Source organism: Stegostoma tigrinum, chromosome 27 (genome assembly GCF_030684315.1).
Source record: "Stegostoma tigrinum isolate sSteTig4 chromosome 27, sSteTig4.hap1, whole genome shotgun sequence".
NCBI lineage: Eukaryota > Metazoa > Chordata > Chondrichthyes > Orectolobiformes > Stegostomatidae > Stegostoma > Stegostoma tigrinum.
The window spans coordinates 23,367,017-23,386,382 of NC_081380.1; the positions used below are offsets into that span (position 1 = coordinate 23,367,017).

Genomic DNA, 19,366 nt, shown 5'->3' on the forward strand with positions numbered 1-19,366 from the left:
ACCCTTGAATTCCATGTTTGCTCAGTCACATCAGAGCACAGTCAGGAGTTAACCACATTACTGGGAGTCTAGAGTTAGATGTAAATCATCCTGGCCAAGAACAGCAGATTTCCTTCCATCAGACAGTGAACCAAACAGGTTTTTTTTTAAATGGCAGTGAAGAATGGCTTTAAAGGTCACTATTATAAAGCCTACCTTTAAATTCCAGAATTATTAATTAAATTCCACCACCTGTCACGGTGGGATTTGAGTCAATGTTGTGACAGCATTAGGCTGAGCCTCTGGATTATTACAGCAGTGATATTATCATTTTACCAACACCTGAGATTGAAAAATTGAAATATTAAGGCAAGGCGTATAATAGGGATTTTGAATCTTCTTTTATGTTCTTTCTACCAGTACCCCAGCAACCACAAGCAGCATCGGCCTATCAAATAACTTTTACGTGACAAAATAAAACATTGTGTTTCACAGTTGCAAAAAGGTTTTACAATTCTCAACTGATTTTTCAAATTGTACAAATAAAACGTTAACTAATACTTACTTAGAAAGAGAAACACCTCCTGCTTTCCCTATCATTTCTTCATGATGCAATACTGCAGTGTTCCAAGGAACATCTAAGAACTTCAGAACATTCTTCATCCAAGTTTCAGGATGCAAAACAAGTTGTTCATAGTGTACTGGTAAACATTTATTAAACCCAGTTTCCAAACATTGGTTATACATGGTCTCGATGGCACGGTTCCACTTGGTCAGACAGTCTCTGTAACTACTGAGATCAAATCCTGCAATGGTAACTTTCCGAGTAATCATGGAATGTACTGAAGCACGTCCGTCCCGTATCATTAGAATGAATTTGGCATTGGGAAAAATTTTGCTCAAGTAAGTCAATGATTTGAGAGCAAATGGATCTTTATTGCATAAGTACGTAGCAGGTTCCCCATGTTTAACAATAATTTCTAATAAAAAGGCTTGCATGGCCGAGTCCAGCACCTCATCAGTAACACCAGCTTCATCCAAGCGCTGCTTCTCTCTGCCAGATCTGCTCCACATTTGTTTCATTGCAAGGATTCTAGGAATAACTCGGGTTTCCTCCCCACAGCGAATTTCAGGATGGGCATCAAGCATTGCTCTCATGAGTGTGGTGCCACTTCTTGGTACTCCTCCAATAAAAATTAATGGCATGTCTTTGTTGTAAACAAGTCTACTTGAACTATTTTTGAATCCAGATTTTGAAATGTAACTTAGTGACCTGCCACTATCTAGAACATTAGGATGCTGCTGAGTGTGCTCTTCTACTCTATGGTGGCATTCAATTGCATAACGACCAAGATAAAATACAGTTAGTGAGCTGATCACTAAACATGCTAATAATAAGTTCTGTTTCAATTTGCCTATCATTTTGAAATATCACTATGATAGCTATTGATCCAGATAGATATCAAAATAGTCTTTTACAAATCTGCCTTTAAATCAATTCCATGGCACCAGAACAGGAAAACACATCTGAAAAAGAAAACAAAACACCAATAAAAATCTGCATGAGATTTCACATCAAAACAGACAATAATACAAAAATACTTCAGAAGTAAAAAGACTTTTTGTAATACTTTCAGTCCTACATCAAGCAGCAGAAAACTTAAGTGGAAAAACAAGCTACATGACATCAAACTACTTTCCAATGGAAAAACAAGAAGTATTAGCTAACAATGAAATAGAAATTTTAGCTTGTTTAAAACAATACTTATGCATACTACTAGACAAACATAAATCCAAAGATTCCAAAATAAAAAGGCTAAAATCAAAAACATGACAAAATATCTTCGGAATTAGTGACAAATTTGCTCACAAACGTTCATAAACCAATCATGTTTATGTCCTTACAATTTTAGGTAATCAAAAGGGTTACTCCATTGATCGCCAATTTTAATCACAGAATTCTGACACTACAAAATGTAAGCTGTTTGGCCCATCATGTCTGCACTGGTTTTCTGAATGAGCATAATGAGTTTGTGTCAATTCTCTTAGCTTTTTCCGATAACCCTGAATATTAGTCAACTAACTTCTTTGCTTGTATGTTCCATGACTATTAATAAAGTCTGTATGCTTTAACAACTACTGGCTTTACATGTCCTACCACTTAATTACTTACTCACATAAGTCACGCCTCTCTGCTCCTGCACATGCTTCATTTTATTGCATATCTATGTTCTTTCTACAAAGGTGTATCATCTCACATTGAACTTCATCTACCACATATCTGCCCAACCCATGAGCTTAGTAATGTCCTTTTGCAGCTTTACACCACCTTCCTCCTAAATTAGAATACTTCCAAGTTTAGACATACCTGGAAAAGGTGCATTCATATTAACACTAAATTAGGCGTAGGCTATTTGGCCCATCTAGCCTACTAAACCTATCCACAAGAGTGTGACTGCTCCGATTGTGGCCTCAACTATCCATTTTTACTTCCTCAAATAACCTTAGAGTCCCTTGTTAGAGAACAATCCATTTACTTCCATTTCAAAAATATTCAATCACTGCCTCCACTGCTCTCTGGGGAAGAGTATTTCAAAGATGGACAAACTTCTGCAAGAGAGAGAGAGAAAAAAAATCAGTCTTAAATGGGAGACATTTTTTTTAAAACTACGTCACTGAAGTCTAGTTTCGCCATTTGAGAAAGACATCCTTTCAGCATCCACCTGTCAAGTCCTCGCAGGATCTTGTAGTCTCAAGAGGATCACATCATTATTTCAACCTCCAATAGCTGGAGGTCCAGCTTGCCCAATCTTTCCTCATGCCTCAATAATTCCATTCCAGATCTCAGCTGAGTGAACTTCTGTTTTTAATTCATTTGTGGGATGTAGCATCACTGGCTGGCCAGCATTTATTGCCTGTCCCTCGTTGCCCTTGAGAAGGTGGTGGTGAGCTGCCTTCCTCAACTGCTGTAGATTGACCCACAATGCCATTAGGAAGAGAATTCCAGGATTTTGACCCAGTGACAGTGAAGGAACATGTGAGGGTAGTGAGTGGTTTGGAGGTGGTAGCGTTTCCATGTATCTGTTTGCCCTTGTCCTTCCAGATGGAAATTATGGGTTTGGAAGGTGCTTTCTGAGGATCTTAAGTGAATTTCTGCAGTGCTCCTTACAGTACACACTGCTGCTACTGAGCGGCAGAGGAGGGATGGATACTGGTGGATGTACTGCCAATCAAACGGACTGCTTTGGTGTCAAGCCTCAAGTGCTGCTAGAGTTGCATCCATCCAGGCATGTGGAGAGTATTCCATTAAAACTTCTGATTTGTGCCTTGTAGATGGTGGACAGGCTTTAGGGAGTCAGGTGGTGAGTGACTTGCTGCAATATTCCTAGCCTCTAACGTGCTCTTGTAGCCACTGTGCTTACATGGTGAGTTTCTGGTCAATGGTAACGCCTTAGGATGTTGACTGTGGGAATTCAGCAAGTTTACACCAATGAATATGAACAGGCTCTTTTTGGTGATGGTCATAGCCTGGCATCTGTGTGGCACAAGTGTTACTTGCCACTTGTTACCCTAAGCCTGGATATTGTTGCATTTGAACATGGATTCCTTCAACATCTGAGGAGGACTGCAAGGGCTTTTTACATATAGGATGTAGCTGGGAAAAATTTCCCATTGGTCAGGTAGCCAGTGTCATAACAGTACTGAAAGCGCTTGGTAGGAGAGCGGCAAGTTCTGCAGGACAAGTCTTCAGTACTATTACCAGACCACTGTCATAGGATATAGCCTTTGCAGTATCCAGTATCTCCAACCATTTCTTGATATCACATGGAGTGAATAAAAATGGCTGAAGACTGGTTTGTGATGCTGGAACCACTGGAGGGAGGTGGAGATGAATAATCCATTTGGCACTTCTAGCTGAAGACATCTGTGAATGCTTCAGACTCATCTTTGTACTGATGTGCTGTGCTCTTCCATAATTGAGGATGGGACACTTGCGGGTTTTCCTCCTCCAGTGAGTTGTTTAATTGTCCACCACCATTTATGATTAGACTTGGCAGAATTACAGAGCTTAGATCTGATCCATTGGTTGTGGGATCGCTTAGCTCCATTCATCACTTGCTCCTTGGTATTCTAGTCCTGTTTGGTGGCTTCACCAGATTGACGCCTCATCTTCAGGTATGCCTGGTACAGCTCCTGCATGCCCTCCTGCATACTCTATTGAACCAGGGTCGATCTCCTGGTTTGACAGTAATGATCAAGTAGGGAAATATGCCAGGCCATGAGGTTACAGAGTGTGTTGGAGTACAATTCTGCTGCTGATGGTACACAGTGCCTCATGGATGCCCAGTCTTGATTTGCTAGATCTGTGTGAAGTCTGTCCCATTTAGCACAGTGATAGCACTAAGCAACATGATGGAGGTTATTCTCAATGTGAAGGCAGGACTTCTTCCCCAGAAGGACTTCTTCCCCAGAAGAACTGTGCAGTGCTCACTGTTGCTGATACTGTCATGAGCAGATGCATCTGCAGCCAACAGATTGGAAGGATGAGGTCAAATATGTTTCTCCTTCTTGTTGGTTCCCTCACCACCTGCTGCAGACCCAGTCTAGCAGCTTTGCACTTTAGGACCCAACCATCTCAATCACTAGAACTGCAGCAAGCTACTCTTGGTAGTGGACACTGGATTTCCCCCACCCAGACTACATTTTGTGCCCTTGCCATCCTCACTGCTTCTGCCAAGTGTTGTTCAACATGGAGGAGAACTGATTCATTAACCGAAGGGCTGTTTCCTTGCCAATTCTTAACCTGAAGCCACGAGACTTCATGGCATACAGATTCACTACTGAGGACTCCCAGGGCAATGGTCCTGACAGAATACCACTTGCTACCACCTTTGCTGGGTCTGTCCTTCTTGTGGGTCAAGATAAATCCAAAGATGTGTGTCCAAAAGAGCGTTATCTGGGACAGTGTCTGTAAGGTATGATTCCTTTAGTATGATTATGTCAGACCGTTACTTGACTAGTTAATAAGACAGTTCAAGCAATTTGGCACGAGCCTCTAGATGTTAGTCAGGAAGACTTCGTAGTATCAACAAGCCTGTTTCTGCCATTTGTCTTTTCCAGTGCCAAATTTGACGCCAGGTGATGCGTCAGCTTTCATTTCTGAGATTTGATAGTGACTGACGCAACTGAATATTTTGCTGGGTTGTTTCAGATGCCAAATGAGAGTCAACCACAATGCTGTGTCTGAAGTTCCCGTACACCAGACCAAGTGAGGATTGTAGATTTCTTTCCCTGCAGCACATTATTGAATCTTTTCTTAACTGTTTTTAATGCACTTTTTTTTTCTTAAAAAAGACCAAAACTGTACACAATATTCCAGATGTGGTCTCATCAGGGGAGGCAATGGTCTAGTGGTATTATCGCTGGATTGTTAATCTGGAGACCAGATAATGTTCTGGGGACCGGGGTTCAAATGCCACCATGGCAGATGGTGGAATTTGATTTCAATAAATATCTGGAATTAAGAGTATAATGATGACCCATTGCCAATTGTTGGAAAAACCCATCTGGTTCACTAATGTCCTTTAGGGAAGGAAAATGCCATCCTTACCAGGTCTTAGGGCTTACATGTGACTCCAGACCCACAGCAATGTGGTTGACTCTGAACTGCCCTCTGGGCAATTAGGGATGGGCAATAAATGCTGCCTAGCCAGAGATGCCCTCACCCCATGAACGAATAAAGAAAAAAACACAAATGTACAACTTTAGCTAACACACCTCTACTATTTTGTACCAATCCCCTTGTAATAAACGGTAACATTCCATCTGCCTTTCTGACAATTTGCAAATGCAGCAAGTAAAGGCTGTGAGATTAGATTCTCTACAGTGTGGAAACAAGCCCTTCGGCCCAATAAGCCCACAACACCCTTTGGAGCATCCCACCCAAACCCATCCCACTGTAACCCACATACCCCTGAACACTACAGGCAATTTAGCATGGCCAATGCACCTAGCCTGCACATCTTTTGACTGAGATTTATGTACAAGAACACCCCAGATCCCCCTGTACCTCAGGCTCTTTCATCTGATTTCATTTAAATAATACACTATTTTTGTACTTTTCCTGTCAAAAGTGGTCAAGCTCATTCACATCTGTCAAATTTTTGCAATTAACCCAATTCATCTACACACTTTTGCAGACTCCTTATTTCCTTGTCAACATAATTTTCCTAATTATCTTTGTGTCATCGGCAAATTTAGCAAGTTCAGTCACTTTGTTCAAGACATCAATATAAATTGTACAATGCTGAAGCTCCAGAACTGATTCTGTGGCAACTCCACTACTTTTGCTTGCTTGCCAACCTGAAGATGACGCATTTATGCCTACTATTCATATTTACTAAAATAGTACTTATATTATTCAGAATGGGTGCTTTCAATGCAGAAAATGAAAGCAGCCATTAACAATGGCTGTAATCCTTCTGCATATGCACAGTTGCACCTGTGATATGACATTACACCATTCATCAGAAAGGAAAAGGACTCCTGTAAAGAACTTTTTATTAGAAGGACATTTTCAGGAACTTTCTCAAAACATTTAAAATTACCTGTATTATTGCTCTACACATATTTAAGTTTTAAATTCTCAACATTTTTCTCCTCATTTAATTCTTAGAATAAAGAGAGTGAAGTTGGTTAGATGCTGCAAATGCCAGCATTAAGCTGTGGAAGCGATATGGAGACATAATATAAATATTACATTTATATTAATTGCTCATAATAAAAGCTGGTCATTCATCTCATCCTTGAAACCCGTGGTCATAACAGTGCGCTAGTGAAGTTTCTAGAGTCATAAGAGTTCTTCAGCACAGAAACAGATCCTTCTGTCCAACTTGTCTGCGCCAACCATGTGTCCTGGGTAATCTAGGACTTTTTCCAGAATTTGGACGACATGCGCATCTAAATCCCTCCTATTTTTGTACCCATTCAGATACCTTATAAATATTATAACTATACCTTCTCCACCACTTCCTCTGGCAGCTTGTTCTACTGTGTTAAAAAGTTGCCCCTTCAGGTCCCTTATAAATCTTTCTCCTCTTAAATTAAACCAAGGTCTAGTTGTGGACTCTGCTCTAGTTTTGATCCCTACACTGGCATAAATATCTTGGTTATTCAACCTATCATGCCCCTCATGATTTTATAAACCTCTATGTAGGAAGAGGTCATATAATCACAATTAATTAAATATCAATGAGTGACCAGAACAACCACACTTAGGCAGTTAATCTCATTGTAAAAATCCCCAAAGAAATTAAACGTTATTGAAATAAGATGAAATTAGATTCTGAAAATGAAGTGCAATGGTTTTGGTACTCAACAAGTATTTTGGCCCTGAAAAACTATTTTTTTTAAATTTGTGAAATGTCAACTTTACATATAATGATAATAGACGTTCAATACATTTTTAAAATACATTATTTCTATCTCAATTTGTGTCATGCTCCAAATTTTATCATGCACTTTGTAAAATTATTTAAAAGTTGAAGGATACTCAGTTCATTGATATATTCGGAGAACAATTAAGGTCAATGTGACAAGTTGTTTACCTTCTTTGAATGACATCTCCATTGTTGGATGTCTTAGAATCCCTTATGTTCATTCTAGATGTAAACCTACGTCAGGAAAGGCAAAATCCATGCAAGTGTTCACAAAATCTAAGTACTCAAAGAGAGTAACAATTTAAAAAGTTTCCTGCATGCAGATTTTGACATCATTAGTCATTCATGAGTTTTCTATTACCTGTCTACTGCACTCTTTGTTCAGGTCTAACAGTCATCGAACCCAAGGATAAGGGTAGTGCTATTGTTGTCTGGCAAACTGACCTCTATCCTGCTGAAGTTGCATGTCAATTTGCAAACAGTTCCTCTTACCTATCCTCACTGATCTTCAAGCCAAAGATTCCAGAACAGTCACTGGCCTCATCATCTCCACAAGTTCCCACCTCAAATTCACAACCTCGTACAGTTCACTCCTATCTCCTTCCTGAGGTCCATTCACAGGCTGACCTGGTAGATGTTTTGCTTCAGCCCCACCGAACTGACTTCTTCCTACCTCCAGTCTTTTCTCCATTTGTCTTTTCTCTTAAAATAACGAAGGGGGTGCATCAGAAATGTTTACAATTTCTTTGTCCACCTGTTCACCACAAATTCCCAAACCATCTATACCTCCATCTTCCACCAGGAGGGTCTGAAAGCTCTCAGCTTCTCTCTTTAACAGTGGCCCAACTAGTTCCTATCCACCAATACACCATTCAAACTCAAAATATAATGTCTTTCAATACAATTCATGTCAACTAAAGAGTTGCTAGAAGTATCCACACAAATCTTACTTGACAAAAAGGCAGGATAGCTGTCAAACATGGCTCATTTCAGTTCTAGAGATAGTAGGAACTGTAAATGCTGGAGAATCTGAGATAACAAGGTGCCGAGCTGGATGAACACAGCAGGCCAAGCAGCAGAGGTGCAGGAAAGCTGGTGTTTTGGGGAAAGGTCTAGGCTCAAAACGTCAGTTTTCCTGCACCTCTGCTGCTGCTTGGCCTGCGGTGTTCATCCAGCTCTACACCTTGTTATCTCAGATTCTCCATCATCTGCGGTTCCTACTATCTCTGCTCCAGGATCAAGTTTTTTTCTTTCTTATCCTATCATTCCTTTCTATCTTGGAGATCTAACTATTCTATCCATAGAGATTCTACCTAATCTGAGTTTTTCCAGCATTCTGTTTTCATTTCAGACTTCCAACATCTGATTTTCAGTTTACATTCTAGGTTAGACCTACGTAGAAGGCTTGACCATTGATTATGATACCAAAAAATGTACTGCACAGCATCACCTTCAAGGGGTCAGGACAAAAACAAACTGAAGAATGTGTGCACCAGCAGTGGATTGGGATAAAATTACTCTAGTTTTTCTTCCTATTTGCCTTTAAACCTAACTGCTAGTACATGTAAGAAAGGAATTCCTGATCCATGAATTGCCTCAAACATATTACAGAACCAGATTTTCGGAAGAAAATACCATAAAATTCAGAGAATTAATTTTCCATGTTATTACTAATTATTACAACTTGGGCACTGACTTAATTGAGCTGTACCATGTATCTGATTTATAAAAAAAAAGTTGCAACATCAGAATTTATAAACGTGCATTCAACTCTTACATTTATTTCTATTATACTGTTGAGTAATTATTTGTACTAAGTACAACTTTAACGCGGATATTTTGAAAATAATCTGTTTGGTAGCTACATTCAAACATCTTAGTAAGAGAACGAAAATTCTTGAAAGTGGTAGAAATTATTGGGCAAACCTAACTTCAATTGTAACGATAAACACGTTCAAATATTCACAAATAAAGCAAACATCTAGAGAAGTGAACACAGATGATTAACAGAATTCTGCAAAACAAAAACACACACACAGGACTCGTTAGCCAAATGAAAATAGATATACAAAGTAGATGAAAAGTCCAGTCAATCGTCAAAGATCTGTTGAACCAGAGCTCACAAAAATGCTTTCAGTATACTGCTGATGATTCCAACAAACTGGGTTGAATTTCATACATGAAAATTATCTTACCTTACTTAATAGTTTGATTAGTATCACCAGTTCTGGCCGTCATTATGGCAACCAATACAAGTTTAGCTCTGTCTTTTCTTCTGCATGGAATGTTGAACACTGTGCAAGTTACATTCAGTATTCCTTCCTGGCTGACCATTTTTTCAACTGTGTTGGCCCCTGACTGAGGATTTCATCCACAGATTTCTAAGTCCTACATAACTATCATGCTCCACCTCAATGTTCCTTCAAAGACTTCTCTATGCTTGATGATGGGCTGGGGGCAAATTACAGTCAATCACAATCAGACAACTCCCACGACTCTATGATCACGCTCCTTAGGAAGGGCTAGTAATTGGAAAATTTGAACAGCTCTGTCCTGGTACTCAGCAGTGAATACCAAAAACAATTACATCATTGTTCCTGAGCTTTGTGTCATCACGACCTCACGCAAACACTCATACCACATTCAGAATGTAACAATCAAGCACCCTTATGTTAGTCTTTTGCTTCTGAACAATTTACTCATCACCATAGCAACATCAAAACCCCACAATCCAACTAATTGCTGCCAGACTAAGAATGCCCCTTTTACCAGTTTCTCATGAAAGGTTAAAGATGGCAGAATATTAACAGTCTATTAGTATTATTGAATACAAATATGAAGCTGTACTTCAGATTCCTTAAATTCACGAAAGGAAAAAAACTTAATGTCAATGCATCCTGTATATGTGCAATCAAAGCAAAGCAGAAAATACAATCATGACACAATTACATTTTACAGGAACCTTTATTTAGGCTGTTCGCATTATAAAATGAAGATGATCGAGTACACTGCAATACCAACTAAAGGTATCAGCAATTGTTTGGGAGGAACCATTGCTGTGTGATCTAAGGGTACCAGTCAAAAGACCAATAACGTATAGCGTGTACAGTAATTCAGAATACCTCATTATTAAGGAGTTTCAATTTTTAAAAACTTAATTCACGGGATGAGGGCGTCATAGAATAGGCCAGCATTTGTTACCACCCCTAATTGCCGATGGGGTAGTTAAGAGTCAAGCACATTGCTGTGGGTCCGGAGACACATACAGGCCAGATTAAGCAAGGATGGCCATTTCCTTCCTTAAAAGGACATCAGTAAACTAGATTGGTCTTTCGTGTCAATCAATAATGGTTTAATGGTCATCATTAGATTCTTAAATTTTTAATTGGAATTAAATAATTTAGATTTTTATTGAATTCAAATTCCACCATGTGCCATGATAGATTAGAACTCAGGTTCCCAGAATGTTACGTGGGTCTCTAGATTAACAATCCAATGATAATAGCACTAGACTATCACCTCCTCACAGTCATCTTAAACATGCGACAAAATAAGCTCAGATGCTAAAAATTCAAAAACATGTAAAAAGTTCTTTTACTGATATCTTTCTTCATTTTATTTAAATTGAGAAAGACTGCAAAAACCTATAGAACAGAAAGATTTCTTTTCTCAGACTTGTACATCTGTGGATTTGTTTACTACACAGAATATTTGTATATTCAAGGCTGAGATCAACAGATTTTTACGCCGCAAAGTCAAGAGAAGTGAGGATGATCAGATCAGCCAATTATCTCAATAAATGGTGGAGTAGACTTGATGAACTGAATCGCCCACTTCTGTTCTCATGTCTTCATGCTTAATTTCCACAGGCCAGCTGTCATTAAATAGGCTAAGTCAAATCAACTCAAATGGAATTTTATGAAAAGCCTTTCGAAATTATTTAAAAAGAAGTGGATGTGCACTAAAAATGCATGTTTCAGCCATTATATTAGAAAGGCAGTTTTATGGCTTAAAAATACATCTTACCTTTTGGACCAGCCTTACATGTGGGACCATATTAGAGACCTTACTGAAGTCCTTGTAAATCTCATCAACTGCGCTACCCTTATTTTGTCACTTTTCAAAAAATTCAGTTAGTCAAACAGGATTTCCCGCCAATAAATTGATGCTGACTATCCCTGACCAATGCCTGCCTTTCCAAATATAGCTTAATCCTGACCTTCAGAATTTTTTTTCAATAATTTCACCAACACTGATGTCAAACTAACTGGCCTGTAATTACCTGGCCTATCCCTACCATCCTTCTTGAACAAAGTGAACACATTAGCTTTCCTTCAGTCACTTGGCAATTCACCTGTGATCAGCAAGGTATTAAATAGTTCCAACAGGGCCCCAGCAATCTGTTCCCTTGTATCCCATAATAGCCTGGGAGGCATCTCATTGAGGTCTAGGGATTTGTGAACCTGTATGCCTGCTTAAACATCTAATACTAAGTCTTTATTAATGGTTCTAGAACCTTACCACCCCAAAATTAAATTCTAGGCTATAATGTCTTGCTCCTCTGTGAATACGTATGGGAACGCATTCACTTAAGACTTCACCTGCTTCCACTGCCTCTAAGCACAGAGTGCCCTTTAGCCTCTAATAGGTCCCACCCTTTCCATGATAATCCTCTTAAAATACTTACAAAAAGCCTTGGGATCTTTCTTAATCCCATCTAACAAAGATATTTTGTGGCCCATCTTTATCCTCCTAATTTCCTTGAAGCAACTTTCAACACTCTCCACACTTTAAGGACCTGCCCTGCATTTAATATACTGTACCCAACATTGGTTTCCTTTTTATTTCTTTACAAAACTCTTGATTATCCCTTAGGGAATTCCGAAATTTCACTGAAAGACCATGTCAAAGGGCTATGGAGGCTCACACTAAGTATGCTCCAAGGAGACATCAATATGTTTCTACACCTTAAAACTGACAAAGGATACACACACTGCTGGAAAATGGTGTTGAGCCAGATTAATACGGATCCAGCTGAATTGTGAGGCCGGCTTGAAGGGTCAAAAGACCCAGTCCTCCTCCTAATTACTGTGCTCCAACGAAGGCAATGTAGCCTACATGATTCTTGCCCCATGCACTACTTTAAGCATTGACTTGCCTCACCACTGATGCACAGTGGCAGCAGTCCATACTATTTACAATTTACCTTGCAGCAACTCATCTTTTTCAACAGTCCTTCAAGTATTGGGTTCCATGGTTGCTGAACAGTCAATTCCTGGAGAAACAAACTCTGCAAAAGATGATCAGAGATAATGTGAACTGCAGATGCTGGAGAATCCAAGATAAAGTGTGAAGCTGGATGAACACAGCAGGCCAAGCAGCATCTCAAGAGCACAAAAGCTGATGTTTCGGGCCTAGACCCTTCATCAGAGAGGGGGATCTCCCCATCCCCCTCTCTGATGAAGGGTCTAGGCCCAAAACGTCAGCTTTTGTGCTCCTAAAATGCTGCTTGGCCTGCTGTGTTCATCCAGCTTCACACTTTGTTATCTCTGCAACAGGTGAGGCAGGTGGTGAGGATTCTGTTTTAGCTGCTTGCACTTGGCTTCTACGGACTCCACTTGGTGATGTTCAAAGTAGCTGGTACCTTCACGGACGCTTCTTCCCCAGTTTTTGCATTCTAGGACAAGCAATTCCCATCTGTTGGTGATGTCTCAATTGCTTCAGCTTTCAGGGTGCCCTGACAACACTTCATGGGCCCTCCTAGTGATTGTTTACCATTATAGAACTTGGAGTAGAGCTCTTATTTAGGGAGTTGCATGAAGCATGCAGACAATCTGGCCCATCCATCACAGTTGGATGTTTATAACCAGTGCCTTGACACTGGAGAAATAAGCCTGGAAGAAGATGTTTCCATAGCCAATTTTCTGCTCATCCTATAGGTTTGCTCAACTCTGATGAAAGTTTACAGAGATGGAGTGGAGTGTTGCAATAATGAAGAAGAAGAATGTTGGTGTGATGACGTGGCCTTGCCTGTTCCCAGTTTCTACTCTTACTGGATCTGGTGAATCCATTGGTGAGAATCAGTTTGCATGCAATCTGCATCCAATTTTAATCTTTGTACCTGTACCTTAACCAGTAACATTGTCTTTTTTAAAAGTCTATAACTTTAAGCAAATGTCATACAATAAACTAGCCTTGGTCTTGTTCAACTAATAAAGATTTGCAGTTAATTATTTTATAACAGGAACACTAAAAGAACTGAAAACAGACTTAAGGGGTTATATTAACTCACAGTTCATACAGCACACTCTGGACATGCCTGGTAGTCATGACTCATGAAAAAGCATTTCACAAATTAGTGTTCTATTCAGTGAATGATTGCTCAAAATATGGGTCATTCAAAAAATTTCTGAATTAAGATTATCCGAATGAAATTAAAATTATGTACAACTAGCCCCCTTTCAGTAGAGGCAAGGTTTAATTCAAAAATTTTAGAGCAGATACTATGCAACTTTCAAGCAAAAATTTCTGTTGATACTTACATTTCCCTTCATACAAAACTAACAATTCAAATATCATTGAGGGAGTAAAATCATTTCCCTGCCCCTCAAAGGGCAAGAGAAACTCAATCTTCTCATTGCTAGGCTTCTGAAGATTCTTTTTACATTTTTACTCACTTTAAGTTACATGATACAGTCATGTAGTGATATTACTTGCATGTTTGTTGAATGGTTGTAGGGGTTTTTAGTTAGAGAAGTAAGCTAGCAGAAATATCAAATAAAAACAAACATTGCTCGAGAAATTCAGCAAGTTTGGCAGCATCTGCGGAGAGAAACAATCAACACTTTGAATCCAGTATGACACTTCAGATCTGCATTGTTTTGCTTTTATTAGTGCAGATTTCAGATTTAAAAACTATTTTTATACTGTTTATTCCTCATGGATAATTAAAGTTGTGCAAACTGCAAACTTTAAAAATTCACCAATTGGATGTTGGTATCACTGGTTGGACCATTTATTGCCCATCCCTAGTTGGACAAGAAAGTGGTGGTGACTGCCTTCTGGAATTACTATAGTCCATGTGCTGTAGGTAGACTTAATGTTGTTAGAGATGGAATTCCATGAGTTTGACTCAGCAACACTAAAGTAATAACGAGAAATTTCCAAGTCAGGATGGAGAGTGGCTTGGAGGGGAAGTTGGTAGGTGGCAATGTTCACATATATCTGCTGACCTTGTCCTAGCTGGTAGTGCTTATGAGTTTGGAAGGAGTTGTCTAAAGACCTTACCAGAATTTTTGCTGCACATCCTGTATATGGTACACACAACTACTACTGGGCATCAGTGATGGAGAAGTGGATTTTTATTGATGTGGTGTCAGTTAAGCTGGCTGATTTGTCCCAAATGGCATCAAGCTTCCTGAATCTTGCTGGAGCTGCACTCACCCAGTTATGTGGACAGCACTTCATCATACTCCTCCCTGGTGTCTTATTGATGATGGACACCATCGACAAGATTAAAAACATGTTTACTGAGGTCTGAACCAATAATGGAACATGACTTTGTTGGGTTAAGAACATCATTGGCAGGGAAGTTTCAGTAAAGGGGTAAAGTGTCACAAGCCATGAATTAAGGCTGCCAGCAATCTTAAAATCTCTATTAATTACCTAATTCCCAAATTGCAAAAACACATCAAGATCAGACGCTAAGATAATAAAGTGCGAAGCTGGATGAACACAGCAGGCCAAGCTGCATCTCACGAGCACAAAAGCTGACGTTTCGGGACTAGACCCTTCATCAGAGAGGGGGATGGGGTGAGGGTTCTGGAATAAATAGGGAGAGAGGGGGAGGCGGACCACAGATGGAGAGAAAAGAAGATAGGTAGAGAGAGTATAGGTGGGGAGGTAGGGAGGGGATAGGTCAGTCCAGGGAAGACGGACAGGTCAAGGAGGTGGGATGAGGTTAGTAGGTAGGAAATGGAGGTGCGGCTTGGGGTGGGAGGAAGGGATGGGTGAGAGGAAGAACAGGTTAGGGAGGCAGAGACAGGCTGGGCTGGTTTTGGGATGCAGTGGGGGGAGGGGAGGTTTTGAAGCTGGTGAAGTCCACATTGATACCATTGGGCTGCAGGGTTCCCAAGCGGAATATGAGCTGCTGTTCCTGCAACCTTCGGGTGGCATCATTGTGGCACTGCAGGAGGCCCATGATGAACATGCCATCTAGAGAATGGGAGGGGGGGGGGGAGTTGAAATGGTTCACGACTGGGAGGTGCAGTTGTTTACTGCGAACCGAGTGGAGGCGTTCTGCAAAGAGGAAATGTTAAGCAGAGGTTCACCTGCACATCTGCCAATGTGGTATACTGTATCCATTGTACCCGGTGTGGCTTCCTCTACATTGGGGAAACCAAGCGGAGGCTTGGGGACTGCTTTGCAGAACACCTCTGCTCGGTTCGCAATAAACAACTGCACCTCCCAGTCGCGAACCATTTCAACTCCCCCTCCCATTCTTTAGATGACATGTCCATCATGGGCCTCCTGCAGTGCCACAATGATGCCACCTGAAGGTTGCAGGAACATCAACTCATATTCCGCTTGGGAACCCTGCAGCCCAATGGTATCAATGTGGACTTCACAAGCTTCAAAACCTCCCCTTCCCCCACCGCATCCCAAAACCAGCCCAGTTTGTCCCCTCCCCCCACTGCATCCCAAAACCAGCCCAGCCTGTCTCTGCCTCCCTAACCTGTTCTTCCTCTCACCCATCCCTTCCTCCCACCCCAAGCCGCACCTCCATTTCCTACCTACTAACCTCATCCCACCTCCTTGACCTGTCCGTCTTCCCTGGACTGACCTACCCCTCCCTACCTCCCCATCTATACTCTCCTCTCCGCTTATATTCTTTTCTCTCCATCTGTGGTCCGCCTCCCCCTCTCTCCCTATTTATTCCAGAACCCTCACCCCATCCCCCTCTCTGATGAAGGGTCTAGGCCCGAAACATCAGCTTTTGTGCTCCTGAGATGCAGCTTGGCCTGCTGTGTTCATCCAGCTTCACACTTTATTATCTTGGATTCTCCAGCATCTGCAGTTCCCATTATCTCAAGATCAGACGCTTCTCTGTTTCTAAATATACAGCAACATGCAGATTAGTGGATTGGCTGGATTGCCTATAGTTTCTGCGCATGTGTAGATTAGGTGGGTTAGCCATGGGTTAACCATGCAGGGTGACAGACATAGGGTAGGGGATGGGTCTGGTTGGAATGCTCTTTGGAGGATCAGAATGGACTTGATGAGCTGAATACTCTGCTCCCACACTATATTGGTTGTATGATTCTGAGATAAGTCATAACTGAAAGGAAGCTTAAGTCAAACACTGAGAGCTTAACACTGTAGAGAACCTAGGGGAAGCGTAGAAAAAAGTCAGGATAGCAAAGAGTACGAAAAGATGTTGATGGTGTCAAAAGAGGTGGAGGGTAGAAAGGTTTCGGAAGGATATGGGCTAAGAGCAGGCACCTGGGACTACTTTAGTTTGGGATTTGTTCGGCATGGACTGGCTGGACTGGAGGGTCTGTTTCTGTGCTGTATGACTCTATGACTGTGACAATGAAACAGAGAGATAGAGACAGTCGATTAACAACAGACCAAATAAATTTTTTGCTTGGCTCATCATTTCTCTTTGCAATTACCATTAACTTCCCATCCATATAACCACATGATTGCAGAGAAATTAAGACTCGGCAGACTTTCTTTCCTCCAGCTACTGCTCTTGAAGACATTTTTGTCACAGGCGACTCACATGCTTGTTCTTGACCTGGTGACAAGTCACCTATCTCCACCCTCTATTTTCCTGATTCTTTGCAGCCTCTTGTAGGATAAATGAGTCAGACTAGTTGTCAAGGATAACTACTTTCTGGTCTAGTATCACAGCTTCAATCCCTCCTGCTCTGGCTTTCCTACAAAGTAGATTTTCTCTTTCGCAGAACCTTGTATGGGAGGGAGAGAATAGCTAACTGGGACACAGAATGGAACTGAAACAGCTCCTCAAATTTTGTCTCTCACTCACTGATCCAATAAAGTTCTATATTATTTTCCTGCTCTGAGATGCCAGTATGTTTACTCAGGCCCTTTTGAAATACAAACTGGTCATACTATAAGCAGGAGATATATGGAAGTGACCTCGCTTGCATTTTTTCACCCTTAATATGGTAGTTCAAAAAGATACCTCATTACCATCTTCAAGGGCAAATTAAGGGCTACAATAACTGCTTGCTTTGATAGAGATGTCCAGAACCCACGAACAAACTCAATTTGTTTCAGTCTCAAAAACAAGTTATTCACCATGTCACAATTATTAAATCTACCAAAGTGGCAGAAACCACACAAGCGCAGTGCAGATGCCAAATACAAAAGCTGCCAGCAAGATTTTTAAATATCCAACAAGTACGTATCAAGCTCATATAAACTAACAAACCTTCCTAAACTCCAAACCATCTGAAAGTATATCAGACTATTTTCACTCCTAAGAAACTAACATTTATTCCCCAAGCATCCTCAATGCATCTGATACATACCAGAATATTCATTCTGACTTATAAAATGAACTATAGCAAGTGATTTTGTGCAAAAATGCAGACTTGCACACCTCAAAGCCAAACTGGACTTTCCATTTAGAAAACGTTGTTACCATTGCAGCTGCAGTCCCACGACTCCATGGGTCAAATCTAAAATAAAAATGTTTTTTCCAGTTACTAAGAAGATCAATTAAATAATTTACTGATATCTAGTTTTGCGCAATAAGACTGATCAACTAGATTTCTTTAAGAAATTCAATTACTAGTTAAGTGATTAACATTCATAGTCAGAAACATAAAATTAAAAGCAGAACCAAAAAGGTAAACTGACACAGGATCGACAAGATTTAAGACAAACACGTCGTTCAAAGATTAGTGTCGGAGAAACAAGTTCAAATTCATGGGACACTGGCATCAGCACTGGGGAAAGAGAAAATTGTTCCAATAGGAATCATGGAGCTCCAATAAGAGTCTTGGCAAATCATATAACTAGGGCTAAACAATGGGTTTTTTTGGGGTAGGGGGCAAAGTAGAAGTTATTAAAGTTTCCAAAATAAGCAACTGGAGAGAGTATGGAGTGTGTCAGGAATCTAACTTCAGGCACAGTACATTAGGGCATAAATATGACAGGGAAGGGGACATTGAACTTAAACGCACACAGCATACAAAACATGGTAAATAAGCTTGTAGCACAAATTGAAATTAGCAGGTATGATGTTGGAGGTAACATAAAAGTGGATGCAAGTGGATCCAGGCTGGGAAATCAGCATCCAAGTATACACATCCTATTGAAATGGTACACAAGTGGACAGAGGGAGCATGGTTGCCTGTTATATCAGAAATGAAGCGAAATCAAGAGCAAGATGTGATATGGAGTTGAAAGCAGACAATCTGTGAGAGCAGAGTTGAGGAACCACAAAGGAAAAAGGTCCTGATGGGAGTTATGCACAGGTATCCTATCAGGTGTCAGGATGTGGGGACAAAAATATTTCAGAAGATAGAAAAGGCATGTTAAGAAAGACACTATTATGATAACTGTGAGGGACTTCAATATCCAGGTTGACTCTGAAAATTTAGGTTGGGCAGCAGACGTCCAGAAAAGGAATTTATGGGACGTCTATCAGATTTTTTTTTAAAAACAGTAGCTTGTGGTAGAACTCATGAAGGAACAGACAGTTCTGGATCTGATGACATGTAATGAGGGAGACTTGATTAGGGAGCTTCAGATGACCTAGGTGACAGTGACCATAATACAGAGTCATATAGCACAGAAAGAGTGCGCTAGGTCCAAACCATTATCCCAAACTAAAACTAGACCCAACTGCCTGTGCTTGGCCCATATCCCTCCAAATATGTCTTATTCATGTGCTTATCCAAACAATCACATTC

At 40.5% G+C, this 19,366-nt stretch overlaps 1 protein-coding gene across 8 annotated transcripts in view; it reads right to left on the reverse strand.

Moving 5' to 3' along the window:
- The window catches only part of tpst1 (tyrosylprotein sulfotransferase 1), a 73,873-nt gene that overhangs the window by 51,845 nt on the left and 2,662 nt on the right, over window positions 1-19,366 (reverse strand). For 2 of the 8 annotated variants that reach the window (XM_048556979.1, XM_048556980.2), the window contains exons 2-3: window positions 18,049-18,127; window positions 545-1,506 (exon numbers count right to left, since the gene is read on the reverse strand). In XM_048556979.1, coding sequence (XP_048412936.1) covers window positions 545-1,401 — 857 coding nt within the window. In that variant the 5' untranslated portion in view covers window positions 1,402-1,506; window positions 18,049-18,127. Of the gene's footprint in view, window positions 1-544; window positions 1,507-7,586; window positions 8,405-9,613; window positions 10,251-12,624; window positions 12,781-18,048; window positions 18,128-19,366 lie in introns of those variants that run through there. The other 6 variants (XM_048556978.1, XM_048556986.2, XM_048556985.2 and 3 more) reach the window with 5 other exon arrangements.